Source organism: Gracilinanus agilis, chromosome 2, assembly GCF_016433145.1.
Source record: "Gracilinanus agilis isolate LMUSP501 chromosome 2, AgileGrace, whole genome shotgun sequence".
Classification (NCBI taxonomy): domain Eukaryota; kingdom Metazoa; phylum Chordata; class Mammalia; order Didelphimorphia; family Didelphidae; genus Gracilinanus; species Gracilinanus agilis.
Genome location: NC_058131.1, coordinates 150001788 through 150014347, shown reverse-complemented (window position 1 = coordinate 150014347; position 12560 = coordinate 150001788). Strand labels below are relative to the sequence as shown.

General features: G+C 39.7%; 1 protein-coding gene across 1 annotated transcript in view; it reads left to right on the top strand.

Annotated features, from left to right (window-relative positions):
• Positions 1-408: 408 nt before the first annotated feature.
• Positions 409-12560, top strand: part of FBLN7 (fibulin 7) — an 80435-nt gene continuing 68283 nt past the window's right edge. Inside the window, exon 1 of the mRNA XM_044660773.1 lies at positions 409-483. Coding sequence (XP_044516708.1) covers positions 409-483 — 75 coding nt within the window. The remainder of the gene's footprint in view (positions 484-12560) is intronic.

Sequence of the window (12560 nt, the reverse complement as noted above, 5' to 3'; positions counted from 1 at the left end):
GGACTGGCATAGGCTTTGCTGGGTAGTTGAGTGGGAGGGATGGAATCAGAGCCAAACCAAGCCACTTAGGTGTAGCTCATAAGCCCTCAGAGCAGCAGCAGCCTCTGCATCTGGGACAGCAACAGCTGGGGCAGTCGCCACCGCAGCAGCAGCCCCAGGACCGTGACCGCGGGAGCAGGGAGGACAGAAGAGGACAGAACTGCAGCCTGATGATGCCTCCTAGCCTTCCACTCAATTAACAAGCATTTTGAATTCTCCAAGGCGTCCTAGGCTAGCCCACTGCTGGATTCCAATTAGGGTCCGGACTTTTGAGGCAGTGGTTGGGATAAACGCAATTAAGACGCCCTTGAGGGAGGGTAGGGGGAAAAAGCACTTTTCTTCCCTGAAAGAAACGTACAAATTAGCAAGATGATCTCGGGAACTCAGTGTGCCTTATTCTTTCTCTTGTCCTTCATTGCCTGTCAAGGATCTCCGGCATCTCAGGTAAGAAGTTTTTCCATGGATTGTATCACCTGGAGGATTTCATGGCTGAAAATCTGGGTCCTCCTGCCTTTCACAGGTGGGAGATGCTGACTCCAGAGACATGAGCCCTAGTCTTTTTTTTTTTAAATATACCACATTGGTGCTCTGGTTGGGGGCTGATGGGGTGGGAGCAAGCTAGAAGATTAATTTAGACTTTTGCCATTTTTTAAAAAAGCCTATTTCATTAGCTTTTTCAAGTATATGTCTGATTTTCATGTGGCACACAGGTCTTGCCTACAGGTGGGTAGAACTATTTGGCAACCAGTAATTGATCAACCCCATGAAGAAAGTGACTTTGAAAATGTTCTCACAAGCATAGAAAGGTACCTATAGACATAATAGTTTCTGGGAGATTTATAATTCATTGTCCTTTGCAGTGTTTCATGGAGAACCGTGTTCTCTTGTTAAACCTGAAATATTCTCTACCTTGGACAGATGCTTGTTTCCTACCGAATAACTGAATACTCCTACCAAATAATTTCCCACCCCCCCAAAAAAATAATTTCCCCTCTCACTTGTGAGAGGCAGCATGGTATTAGAGGACAGAGAACTTTAAGCCAAGAAGATCTGTATTCAAGTCCCATCTATGGTATTGTCTGTGTGACCCTGAGTAAGTCACTTCCCAGTGCTCTAGGTCAATTTCTAAGTCTATAGAATGCAAAAAGGTTCTGACCTGTACTAGTAGAAGGACTTTTCCTATGAAAGAGCTCCTTATTCCAGGGAAAGCACAGTTCTAGTTCCTATTAACTCTCCAAAGTAACATCTTGTCTCTCTATTTGAATCACTTCCATTTTCTATAGGGACAGTTGGAATTTGGGTTTGTATTTTTTTTCCCATAAGGAAAAAGACAGCTTGCCTTTTTGATTTTCTAATTTGTCTGCTCTTGATCTTTGAAAGACTTCCAAATGATTATGCCATATCTAAAAAGAAATATTCTCTCTCTCTCTCTCTCTCTCTGTCTCTCTGTCTCTCTCTCTCTCTCTGTCTCTGTCTCTCTGTCTCTCTGTCTCTCTGTCTCTCTCTGTCTCTCTCTCTCTGTCTCTCTCTCTCTGTTTCTCTCTCTGTCTCTCTCTCTCTCTCTGTCTCTCTCTCTCTCTGTCTCTCTCTCTTTTGCTAGCTCTTGGTTTAATAGTTGTGCAAGTGGGTTTCCCAGGTTAGAATAAGAATCCTTGGATGCTATCAAAAACAGGGATAGTAGGAAGGAAGGTTAGGACAACTCTGGGAAACTAAAGAACTTTATGTGGTGAACCCTATAGCTGTGGATTAGTGAATTTGGGAGAGTGGTGGCTATTGCTGGGAAAATATGCTGGTTTTAATACTAAGGATATTAATGTCTTGTCTGTCATTACTTTGCCAAAATTTTCTATATTTTGGACTGGATCTCCTTAGTAAGTGATCTGTTGGCCAAGACCAAGTCTAGTGTTTTGACAGATACATCAACATCTTTGAAACATTTAGGGATGATTAGTGTCTAAAAGAGGGGCAAGTTACTCAAATCACTACTTTTCCCAGGGCATTACTAAATAGGATCACAGAATTTCAGAGCTGGACAGGACCTCAGTGGTCTGATCTGTGACTTCATTTTGTCCATTTAATCTCTCTTTGAACTCTTTCTCCAATTTTACAGGGAATAAAAAAGTAATCAGCAAACATTTATTAAATGCCTACTATGTGCTGGACTCTACAAAGAAAGCTAGTATAATCATGAAAAAAATATCTTGTAGCAGCAACTAGGACTTGAAACCTGGGTACTTGGTTTCCAATTCTGGTTCTGTTACTCTGTTACTAGTCATTTGGCCTTGTGTAAGTCATTTTCCTTCTATAAAAGGGGGATGATAGTACATGCACTACTTATCACAGAGTCGTTATGGGAAAAGTGCTTTGGAAATTTTATAGAAATGTGAATCATTGTTAGATGAAAGAAGAGAGGTTAACCAGAAGTTTTTTCTTGGTTCCAAATCCTAGGCACACTTTATCAGATCATACTGGCAAGGTTGTCTGAGAAACTCAGAATCTTGCTTTCCCCGGATTGCAGGAAGGATGAGAATGAGCCCCAGAAAGGATCAATCTTCACATAGTTCTTCCTCCCTCCCTTCCTTCCTTCTTTTCTTCCTTCCTTCCTTCCTTCCTTCCTTCCTTCCTTCCTTCCTTTCTTCCTTCCTTCCTTCTTTCCTTCCTTTTTTCTTTCTCTTCCCCCTTCTTCTTTCCTTCCTCCCTCCCCACCCTATAGCATCAAGAGTTGTTTGATTTTGTTCACATTTTATTTTTTCTCAATTACAAATAAAGAAAAAATATTGTTTCAATTAAAACATTTTGAGTTCAAAATTCTCTCCTTCATGCTCTTCCCCATCTTGATAAAGCAATGAATTGAATATGGATTGCCCATGTGTAATCATGAAAAAATTCATATTATCCATGTTTCAAGAGAAAATGCTGACCAAAAATGAATAAATAAATAGAATATAGAATTTATTTTTATATATAGTTTATACATATGCACATATATATTATGTATGCTTCAATATGCATTTAGACTCTACTNTTCTTCCTTCCTTCCTTCCTTCCTTCCTTCCTTCCTTCCTTCCTTCCTTCCTCCTCCTTTACTAGTAACAACTTTAAGTCATAAGGGCAGGGACCTTATTTGAATCCAGAACCTCCCAACTTGAGACTTGGTGCCCTATAGACTGTCACTTAGATGCCCCAAGTAGTTATCTATTTAGCCTAATAAGCTCCTTTATTTAACCCAGTAAGCAACTTGAGGGCAGGGAGTTGATTTGTTTTTGTCTTAGAGAAGGAATATTTAGGTTTGAGAGCCAGCCTTGCAGCCTGAGTTCAAGTCCTTCCTCTGATATTTATGTACTGGTTGTGAGATCCTGGAGTAAGACACTTAACCTCCCAATGCTCTAGAAGCCTTTCTGAATGGCAGAGAGGGTGCTGACCTGCATTGACAGAGGGAGTCCTATCACCTGGGAGTTCTCCAGATGAATTAAATCATAGTTCCAGGCTTTATCCCCATTTCGTGTCCAGTTCTTGATACATAGTAAGCACTTAATTGATGTTCCTTGATTGAGTTCTTACAATTTATGAGGCATATTGGGGACATAGAAACAAAAAGTTGCTGCAGTCCTCCTAGTGGACCATTCTTCACAGAAGACAATTAAATCATTATAGTGAATGGGGTAGAGGGAAGGAAGAGGAAAACTGATAGTTTTGATGGCAGTGATCTGGATAATTAATTTTCTATCATCTGGGAATAGATGGCTGTGGTTTATAGACATGTCTCAATTAAATCATCTCTTAGAATTAATTTATGTGACCTTTGGGGAAAAGCCTTATAAGAGATTCATCAACAATGCATCTAGTAAAAATGAATAGTGTTAAATGACTGCTAAGAGGACATTTTCTGTTTTATGGGAGAGTTATGTTGGCTGAGATAGGGAACAGGGGGAGAGTAAGGAAGAAGAATTGTTAAAGGGATTTTTTAAAAAGTGGAAAATTCCATCCATTTCCTCATCCCCCATTCCATCCTCCCCTCATCTCCCCTCAACTACTCTTTTCCAATTGTATTTAAATTTGAGAGCATTTTCAGGTTGGACTAGGTCAGACCTTAATAATTAAGCTGTAGAGATGTTGTTTGCTTGAGAAGATACAATGGTCTGAAAAAGTGACTTCAGAAAGCTTAAAGTGACTTGTCTTTGTGTTAATAGTAGGATTTGGACCCAGTGTTTCTAAACTATGTTGCATTTCACTAGGTTATTCTCTACTGACCTGCAATTCTGGTTCTTATTCTCTGGAGATTAATGATAGTTTACTTCAAAGCCATATAGCATAAATGGGAGAATATTGATGTTAGAAGTCATGACTTTCTACAAAATTTTTGGCATTATAAATTATATATATTTTGGGATTATAAGAATATATTTAATTATAATATATATGCACATATATATATAATTCAGGATTATAAAAGGGCTCATGGAATTTCCTAAATGCAACCTAGCCCGCTCCCTTCCTCTCATTCCATTTAGGAATTAATTTGTTGTCCAACTACAGGACCTATTCAATATAAATACATTGATATAATAACTTAAAATGTTGGTAAATGATAATAACAATAATAGCAAGCACTTAAAAAGCACCTACTCTGTGCTTGGCCCTGAGCTTCCTTATCAATAAGAGATAACTTGTACTCTAGCAAAAAAAATGCTCCATGCCAGGTAAGAAACACCTTTAGTGAGCATGTGTCTCCCTCCTGGGCTGTGCCTAAGTTATTATACCTACATTTGCTTCTCTCAAAGAATCTGAAATGAGCTATATTTTATTATAAATATACATATATAATATCACTATAAGTGCCTGTGATTAGACAAAATACTGCTCCCATGAAGAAACCATAGGAAAATGTGTTCTTAGAGGAAAGAAAACTGACCCCAAGCAGGACAATGGGAAGCACCCACTCAGTTTTCAGTATTTGCTCCTAGAATGTTCTGATTATACTTTAGTCAGTATCCTTCTATCTTTGTCTTCATTGGTCTCCTAACTCTTTACCTCCCTCTTCCAGCATTTTCTACACCTCCCCACCCCAATCCATCTTTCAACTCTCAACCACTCCCAATTTATTCTTTATCTTTTTGGCCCAGTTGTAAAACTATAAGTTGGCCAGTTGTACTCTAGTTGATTGAGAAGCACGTCTGTGAGATCTGCTTGTTTGTCCATGGTCCAATTTTCCCCACGAGTACACAAGTAATAACAATGCTTTAGTGAAGCCAGGAAAATGCAGAGGACTAAATATTTTAACACATGGGAGACATCTTTTTGAAGAAGAACTCTTAAAGTTGTGTGCTGCACTGTCAAGTTAAATGCTTTTATTTTTAAAATAATCAAACAATAAACAAGGTGGGATCTTATGTTATTTTTCACTTTTCAATCAGTTGTTTGACTGTGAAGATGTGTGTTCTCTATTAGAATTGCCTGCCCATATGTACTTTTCTCAAACATTCATCAATGATTTGTTTGATATATGTGCAGATCATTTTTGAATTTTATCAAATGAGAAAGTTGGTTACTGGTTACTTCGCTTTTTAGGTTATTAATTCCGTCTATGATTTTTCCAATTGTTTGGTGTTTTTTCTTTAGAAACATCTCTCATTAGTTCTTTGAAATCCCATCAATTCCTGGAGAGTTTCTTCTGTTTTTATTTGATCTGATCCAGCTGTTCTTTACTCTGTCTTCATCCATTATATAAAGACATCGGTAATAAAAACAGATGGTAATGGAAGCATTCTTAAAAAGTATTTGTTATTTTTCTTTTTCATCTCTAAGTGCTCTTGGGGTAATCTGACTTAGTTGAGTTTTTGACTCTGCTATCCTATTGCTATTCATTGGCTTGTGAGGTACATACTCCCTTTAATCCTTTCCTAAAACAGTTCACAAATGAATTTACTTTCTAAAGTTATCTTTCTAGTGTTTTTTTCTATTGGAAAAAAGCAAGTGTTTGTTGGTTCAAGTGATTTCTGAGCTATTTTTGCCTCCTTGTGGTGGCAATTGCTTTACTTTGGCTAAATTATAGGAAACACAATCAAAGACAAATTGTCTTTCACTATATTCATTTCCAATTTTTCAGCATCAGTAGCTTACTTTCTTCACACTGTAGGAAAACTGGTTTGTGCATTTGGGTCAATTTGGGGGCTAATGAGAAGAGGGCAGTAGAAAAGGGGAACATAGTGAAATTTGTTAATTTAATATTCTGAACGAGGAATGTCCACTTGTTCCTCAACTGGTGGTAGCAATTAATTACCAAGGAGCAACCATGGGAAATTTCCTCAAAGGCTTTCTGATTAGGGGCTGATTTGGGTTTGTTTCATAAAAGTGGTGACAAGGAGAAATAATAATTAAGACTACTTTTCTTCTGAATCAAGAAGTGGTTCTTATTAGGAAGCTGGGATTAATTATCTTTGTAGGACTTCATTAACTCTTCTGTTGTTCACTCTTTTCTCTACCTTAAGTCTTGGCTATTCATTCCATCTTTCCCTCAGATACCTGTGTTTCTTATCTCAGAGCTGTAACTAGCAATTGTATAGTACTTCATTCAATGAGGAGGCTGGTCCTAGAGTAGGAGTGAGGGTTAGGAACCAGGACTGTGGGAAGGGTGAGGTAGAGTAGGAAGTGTGCCCCAGAAGGTTTTGTCAGCATTCTGGGGCTAAGCACTAGTTGTCTTACCTTTATTATGGTTTTTTTTAACTTTATCTCAGTACTATTTTTCATAATGCTAGCTGAAAGAAAAAAGCAATTGAGAGTAAAGAAGGGGGAAAAAGACAAGTGTCATTAAATAAGTAGTTGAAGAGATCCCCACTATTCTAGTCTTTCTAAGTCACCTCTTCTTAGCCAGTGGGGAAAGTTGTAGATAAATCATGGAGAGAGAACTAAGACAGAGACTGATTTAGAGTAAGGGACCTAGGTTACTTCTGAGGATTTTTAGTAGGGGAAAAATATTCATTGCCTTTCAGGGCTTTGGGCAAATAACAAGTCTCAGAGTTCTCCATCTATTGCATTGCTACAGATTTTTAGACTCTAATTTATGATGTGAATAACCATAATAATAGCTCACAATAGGTGGTGATCTACAGTATAAGAAGAAGACCTGACAGGTCTATTGATTATCATTGATTTCGAAAATAGATTTTATAAATTTTTTATATCACCTATGTTTTCCACTCTCCATCCCCAGGGAGCTGTCCCTTATAACAAAGAGGAAAAAAGAGAAAATAGGAAGGAATCACTTTAAATTGGTAACACTTTATGATGAGAGAATTTTTCAGTTGACTTTCCTTTATAACATAAGAGGAACCCAGGTAATATCAGAACACTAAAGCTGTATTTTTTGGAAGACTGAAGAGGAGGAAAGGAATCAAAGATGAGAGCACTGTGGATAGAAACTTGCCTAATTTACAATTGATTAGGTTTGACCTCCTACCCCTCTGGACCTCTTCTTTTCTAGCTCCTCAGCAATCTGAATACTTTGAGCTTGCATTCAAGGGGTTATGCTTTATGATCCACCCTGGTATCTTTCCTTTCTACCAGGTCAGATTAGCAAATTGGATGATTTCTATTTTAACTGGAGAATGATCCCTTTGCTTAAACTTCCTCAGCCCTCTTTAGGTCAGGGGAATTCTTGGTCATAGAAAGGAAAAAGGAAAGTAAGAAAAACAAAGAAACAAAAAGAAAAGCAGGAAGGAAGGAAGGGAGGGAGGGAGGAAGGAAGGAAGGAAGGAAGGAAGAAGGGAAAGAAGGGAAGAAAGCATTTATTAAGCACTTACAATGTGCTATGTGTTCTAAGGAGTAGGGATACAAATATAAGCAAAAAAGAGATGGTCTGGGGCACTCACTTTTTAGAAAATGGGGCTGCAAGGTGAAGCTATCTTCAGGTGCTGGTAAGAGTTGGAAAAGTCTGGAAAATGAGTGGAGCTAAAGACAAAGTAAATTTAAATAATTTTCCTGGTGCTTAGATGGTTCAGAGCAGAGATGGATATGACCCAAATTCCATATTCTTTCTGTCAAGAGAACACCTACCTGTCCTAACCCTTAACTATCAAAATAAATCCCCACTGTTCTGCAATAGCCTCTTGTCACCTAACTGTTGTGTGGTGGGCTCTAGGTGAAGGTTCTGAGAGCAAAGCTTAGTTCTCTAACAAAGAGCTTACTATAGACAAAATGGCATTCCAGGAATTAAAAATCTTTGCCATCCAGGAGGGCCCCTACTCCCCACCCCCAACAACAGGTGCTGTGTGCCGTAACACATTTTTTTCTGATGAAAACTTATCAAAGGAGCAGAGATACAGATGAAATCTTAAAAAAATAATATCGAAAGGCCTCTTGCAATGGAATAAAATTCCTTATCTCAGGCCCAGGATTCTGGAACTGGTATAAGCAGTTTTTGAAAAGTAGGTATTTGAAAATGAAGGGCTATTCTTGGTAAGCAAATACAAGTCCATGAAGAGTTAAGTAGTAGTTAGATTGATGTAGGTTAGCAGTTGGTATCTATGAGTAAAGGACTGCTAGCAAGAGGGGTCTCCTGGACATCAGTATGCTAAATGGAGAAAGAAGTATGCATACCCCCTCTACTCCAAAGGACATGCCTTTCACAAGGGTCCAACTGCTGTCATGGCCCTTTCCCAAACTCACCTACGGCTCCAGCAACATTGGTAATGAACATTGACTGTATGGTGTTCTTGGGTCTCTTTCCCTCACCAACCCCCTCTACCAAAATTTCCAGTTATGATACTGGTGTCCAATGCCCTTATTATCTTGATCCCCAGGATAAAATTACATGAATCATTATTACTAATATCTGGCATAGGTGTTTGCCATCCAAGGCAGTTAGGTCTCAGACACTTATTAGCCATATGACCCTGGGCACAGGGTCTGTCTATCTCAGTCTTTGTAAGGATCAAAGAAGATAATATTTATAAAGTACTTAGCACAGTGCTCAGCATATAGTATCACTTAAATGCTTCCTTCCTTCCTTCCTTCCTTCCTTCCTTCCTTCCTTCCTTCCTCCCTCCCTTCTTCCCTACCTATCTTCCTCCTTCCCTCCCTCCCTTTCTTCCTTCCCTCCTTCCTTCCTTCCATCAAATAATATATTGGTTGTTCAAGTTAGTTGAGAAAATGGTCATTTCCGAAATACCTCTGAGAGAAAGAGACAAGAGGGTAGGTAATATGATACCCATTTTACAGTGATAGAAGCAGTCTCAGTGAGGGGAAGTGACTTGGTCAAAACCAGATGGTCAGTTTGTAGCAGAGTCCAACTCCTCTGAGGTTCTCATCTATCATTCTTCCCCACTGCCATTAAAGCATGGTGTTATGGAAACAGCCAGGCATGTTGAGCCAGAATGGCCTTGGGTTTAAATTCCTCCCTTGACATTTACTAGCTGTGTGACCATGGGCAAGTGACAATCTCTCTGAGCCCCAGTTTCCTCATCTATAAAATAGGGATAATAATACCTACAGTCCTTACCTGAGACTTGTTAGGAAGAGCAAATGAGATACTCATTCCACACACATTTATTTTATTTTTTTTAAACCCTTACCTTCCATCTTGGAGTCAATACTGTGTATTGGCTCCAAGGCAGATGTGTGGTAAGGGCTAGGCAATGCAGATTAAGTGACTTGCCCAGGGCCACACAGCTGGGAAGTGTCTGAGGCCAGATTTGAACCTGGGACCTCTTATCTCTGGGCCTGACTTTCAATCCTCTGAACTACTCAGCTCCGCTCCCCCACCCATACACACACACACACACACACACACACACACACACACACACACACACACACATAAGTACTACTATGAGCCAGGCACTATGTTAGGTTCTGGAGATACAGAGATGAGAATAAAACAGTTTCTGCAATCTTATATCTCACGTAGGAGGTAGAGGTGGAGCAGAATTTTGAAGAGGAAAACATAAGTAGGGGCAATAGTCTGGGCATAGAGGCAGTCAGTACTGTTGTGAGGAAGATTAATTTAGTATTAGTGTTGGACCTAGCAGGAAGGGCTGGAGGATTCCAAGATGGAATGAAGGAGGAGGAAGTGGGGCTTGGACTCTGAGAGAGACTCCATTAGTGGTTGGGGACATAACTGTTGCTAACCCTGGGAGATCTCGGAGTTAGGGAAAAACTGCATTCAGATTCCCTGGGATCCTGAGAGAGGTGGAGGCTTTCAGCAGTGGAGAACAGACCTGCAGAGCAGCACCAAGTGGGGAAGTGGTTTGTGATCTGGTGGACAGCATTGCAAACTCTCTCCCCCTACCTGGGTACCTTGGATCACCTGTCCTGGTGGAGTTGGCTCCTGGCATCCTGTGACCATCCTTAGATTTACCGTGAGATACCAATTGAAAGCTCTCCTCAGGCCCTTTAGCTGAGCTGACCATACCTGGCTGGAACCAGGTTTGGAGGAGCTTTTCCCTGTAACTTCAGTACTGCTTCCTTTGGGCCCTGCCTGGCTTAGGTCAATAGAATAGTGTAGTCAAGTCTCCTTTGCCCCTGTGGTTTGCCCTTAGGTTGTAAGTATAGAATCCCTTATTCCCATCCTTTACTATTGTTTCCCTCAATTAAACTGTTTTATACTTTTACCTTTTGCCTGCTGGTTCCATAGACCCTAGCCTAGGAGGGCTGAGTGACTGTTGGACCTAACTGCCATTCCTGTGACAGTTAACAGCTTGGCAGTAAACCCTGGTCTCCCTGTCCTGGTTGGTCCTGTCTCTCCTTCAACCCAGTGTAAACCCACAAACCATTTAGATTACATTTTAATAATAATAGTTAACATCCCTGGTGCCCCACCATTACAGTACAGGGGCTCAGTACATATAAGATCATATAAGATGTTTATAAACTTAAGTGTGTGTGTATGCACACATGTGTGTATATACACATGTATATATACATATATATAACCATTAGCAGTTATTATTTTCAGCTATTATTTTAGCACACCTTCTCTTTTATAAACACTATTCTACCTATTCTTGGGGACATTTGGATTTTATGGAGAAAGGCTCATGTCTGAGGGAAAGAACACTAGAAAGTTACATTTATATAGCATTTTACAAAACACTCTGTCTTTGAGACTCATAAAAGCTCATAAAAATGAGTTAGGTACTGCAAATGTTATTTCCATTTTAAAGATGAGGAACCTGAGACTCAGAGGGCTTGAGTGATTTACCCAGCATCAACCCAGCAGTGGAGTATATGCTAGAACCTTGGTTTCAAATTCCAAAATGCTTTCCACTAAATTGCAGTTACTTCTCCACATTGTGGGATTTCAGGTTTTGGCTCACTAGAGAAGGGGACAGGTGTGTATGAATGTACCAGGAGGCAGGAGGGATCTGGGCTTCCAGACTGGTAAATCCCTTAGGTGAGAGCGAAGTCCAGAAGACTGGAAGTCCTAGAAATGGAAGAGGGAGACCAGAGCTGTGGAGGCAGCTACATGTCACAGAGAAGGGGGTGTTAAAGAATAGGTTCCTGATCCTATTCACTTCTCTTTCCCATTGCATATATTATTGTTATTCAGTTGTTTTAGTTCAACTCTCCATGACCCAATTTGAGGCTATTTCCTTCTCTAGTTCATTTTACAGATGAGGAAACTGGAGCAAATAGGGTTAAGTGACTTGCCCAGGGAGTAAGTGTCTGAGGCTAGATTTGAACTCACAAAGATGAGTCTTCATGATTTCAGGACCAGTACCACCACAATGCCCCACTGCATTGCTTAAACATATGTGATATACTTTATATATGCCTAAAATAGAGCTCATTGTGTTTAATTCTAAATTTGTGCTTCTCCCAAATTATTTCTGTCAAGGGTACTCCTCCCAGTTTACCTATGTTGACAGCATCACCTTGTGTATCCAATCAGTTGCCCAGTCTTTTAATTTGCTCTTCATAACATCTCCTGTACATGTCTCCTTTCCGCTCCTACAAGCACCATGCTGGTCCAGGACCTTATCACCTTCCACCTGGACTATGGCCATAGCCTTTTAACTCTTCTCTCTGCCTCAAAGATCTACCCTCTTCAATCTACTCTCTGCACTGCTATCAAAGTGATTTCCCTAAAACACAGATCTGATTTCTTACACAATAAACTCCAATGACTTCTTATCTCTAAGGATCAAACATATATTCCCCTGATATTTAAACCCTTCACACCCTGACTTCAACCTCTTTTTCCAGCTTTATTACACATTTATTGTTTAGTTGTTTTCAGTTGTGTCTAACTCTTTGTGATTCCATTTGGGATTTTCTTGGCAAAGATACTGAAATGGTTTGCCATTTCCTTCTCCAGCTTATTTTACAGATATGGAAACTGAGGCAAATATGGTTAAGGGATATACAGCTAGTGAGTGTCTGAATCCAGATTTGAACTCAGGTCTTCTTGACTTCAGTTTTGGCACTCTATCAACTGTGTGCCCCTTATTACACACTACTCCCTTTAGATGAATCTGTGGTCCAACCAAACTGACCTTCTTACTTTTCCTCATGTGTAGCATTGC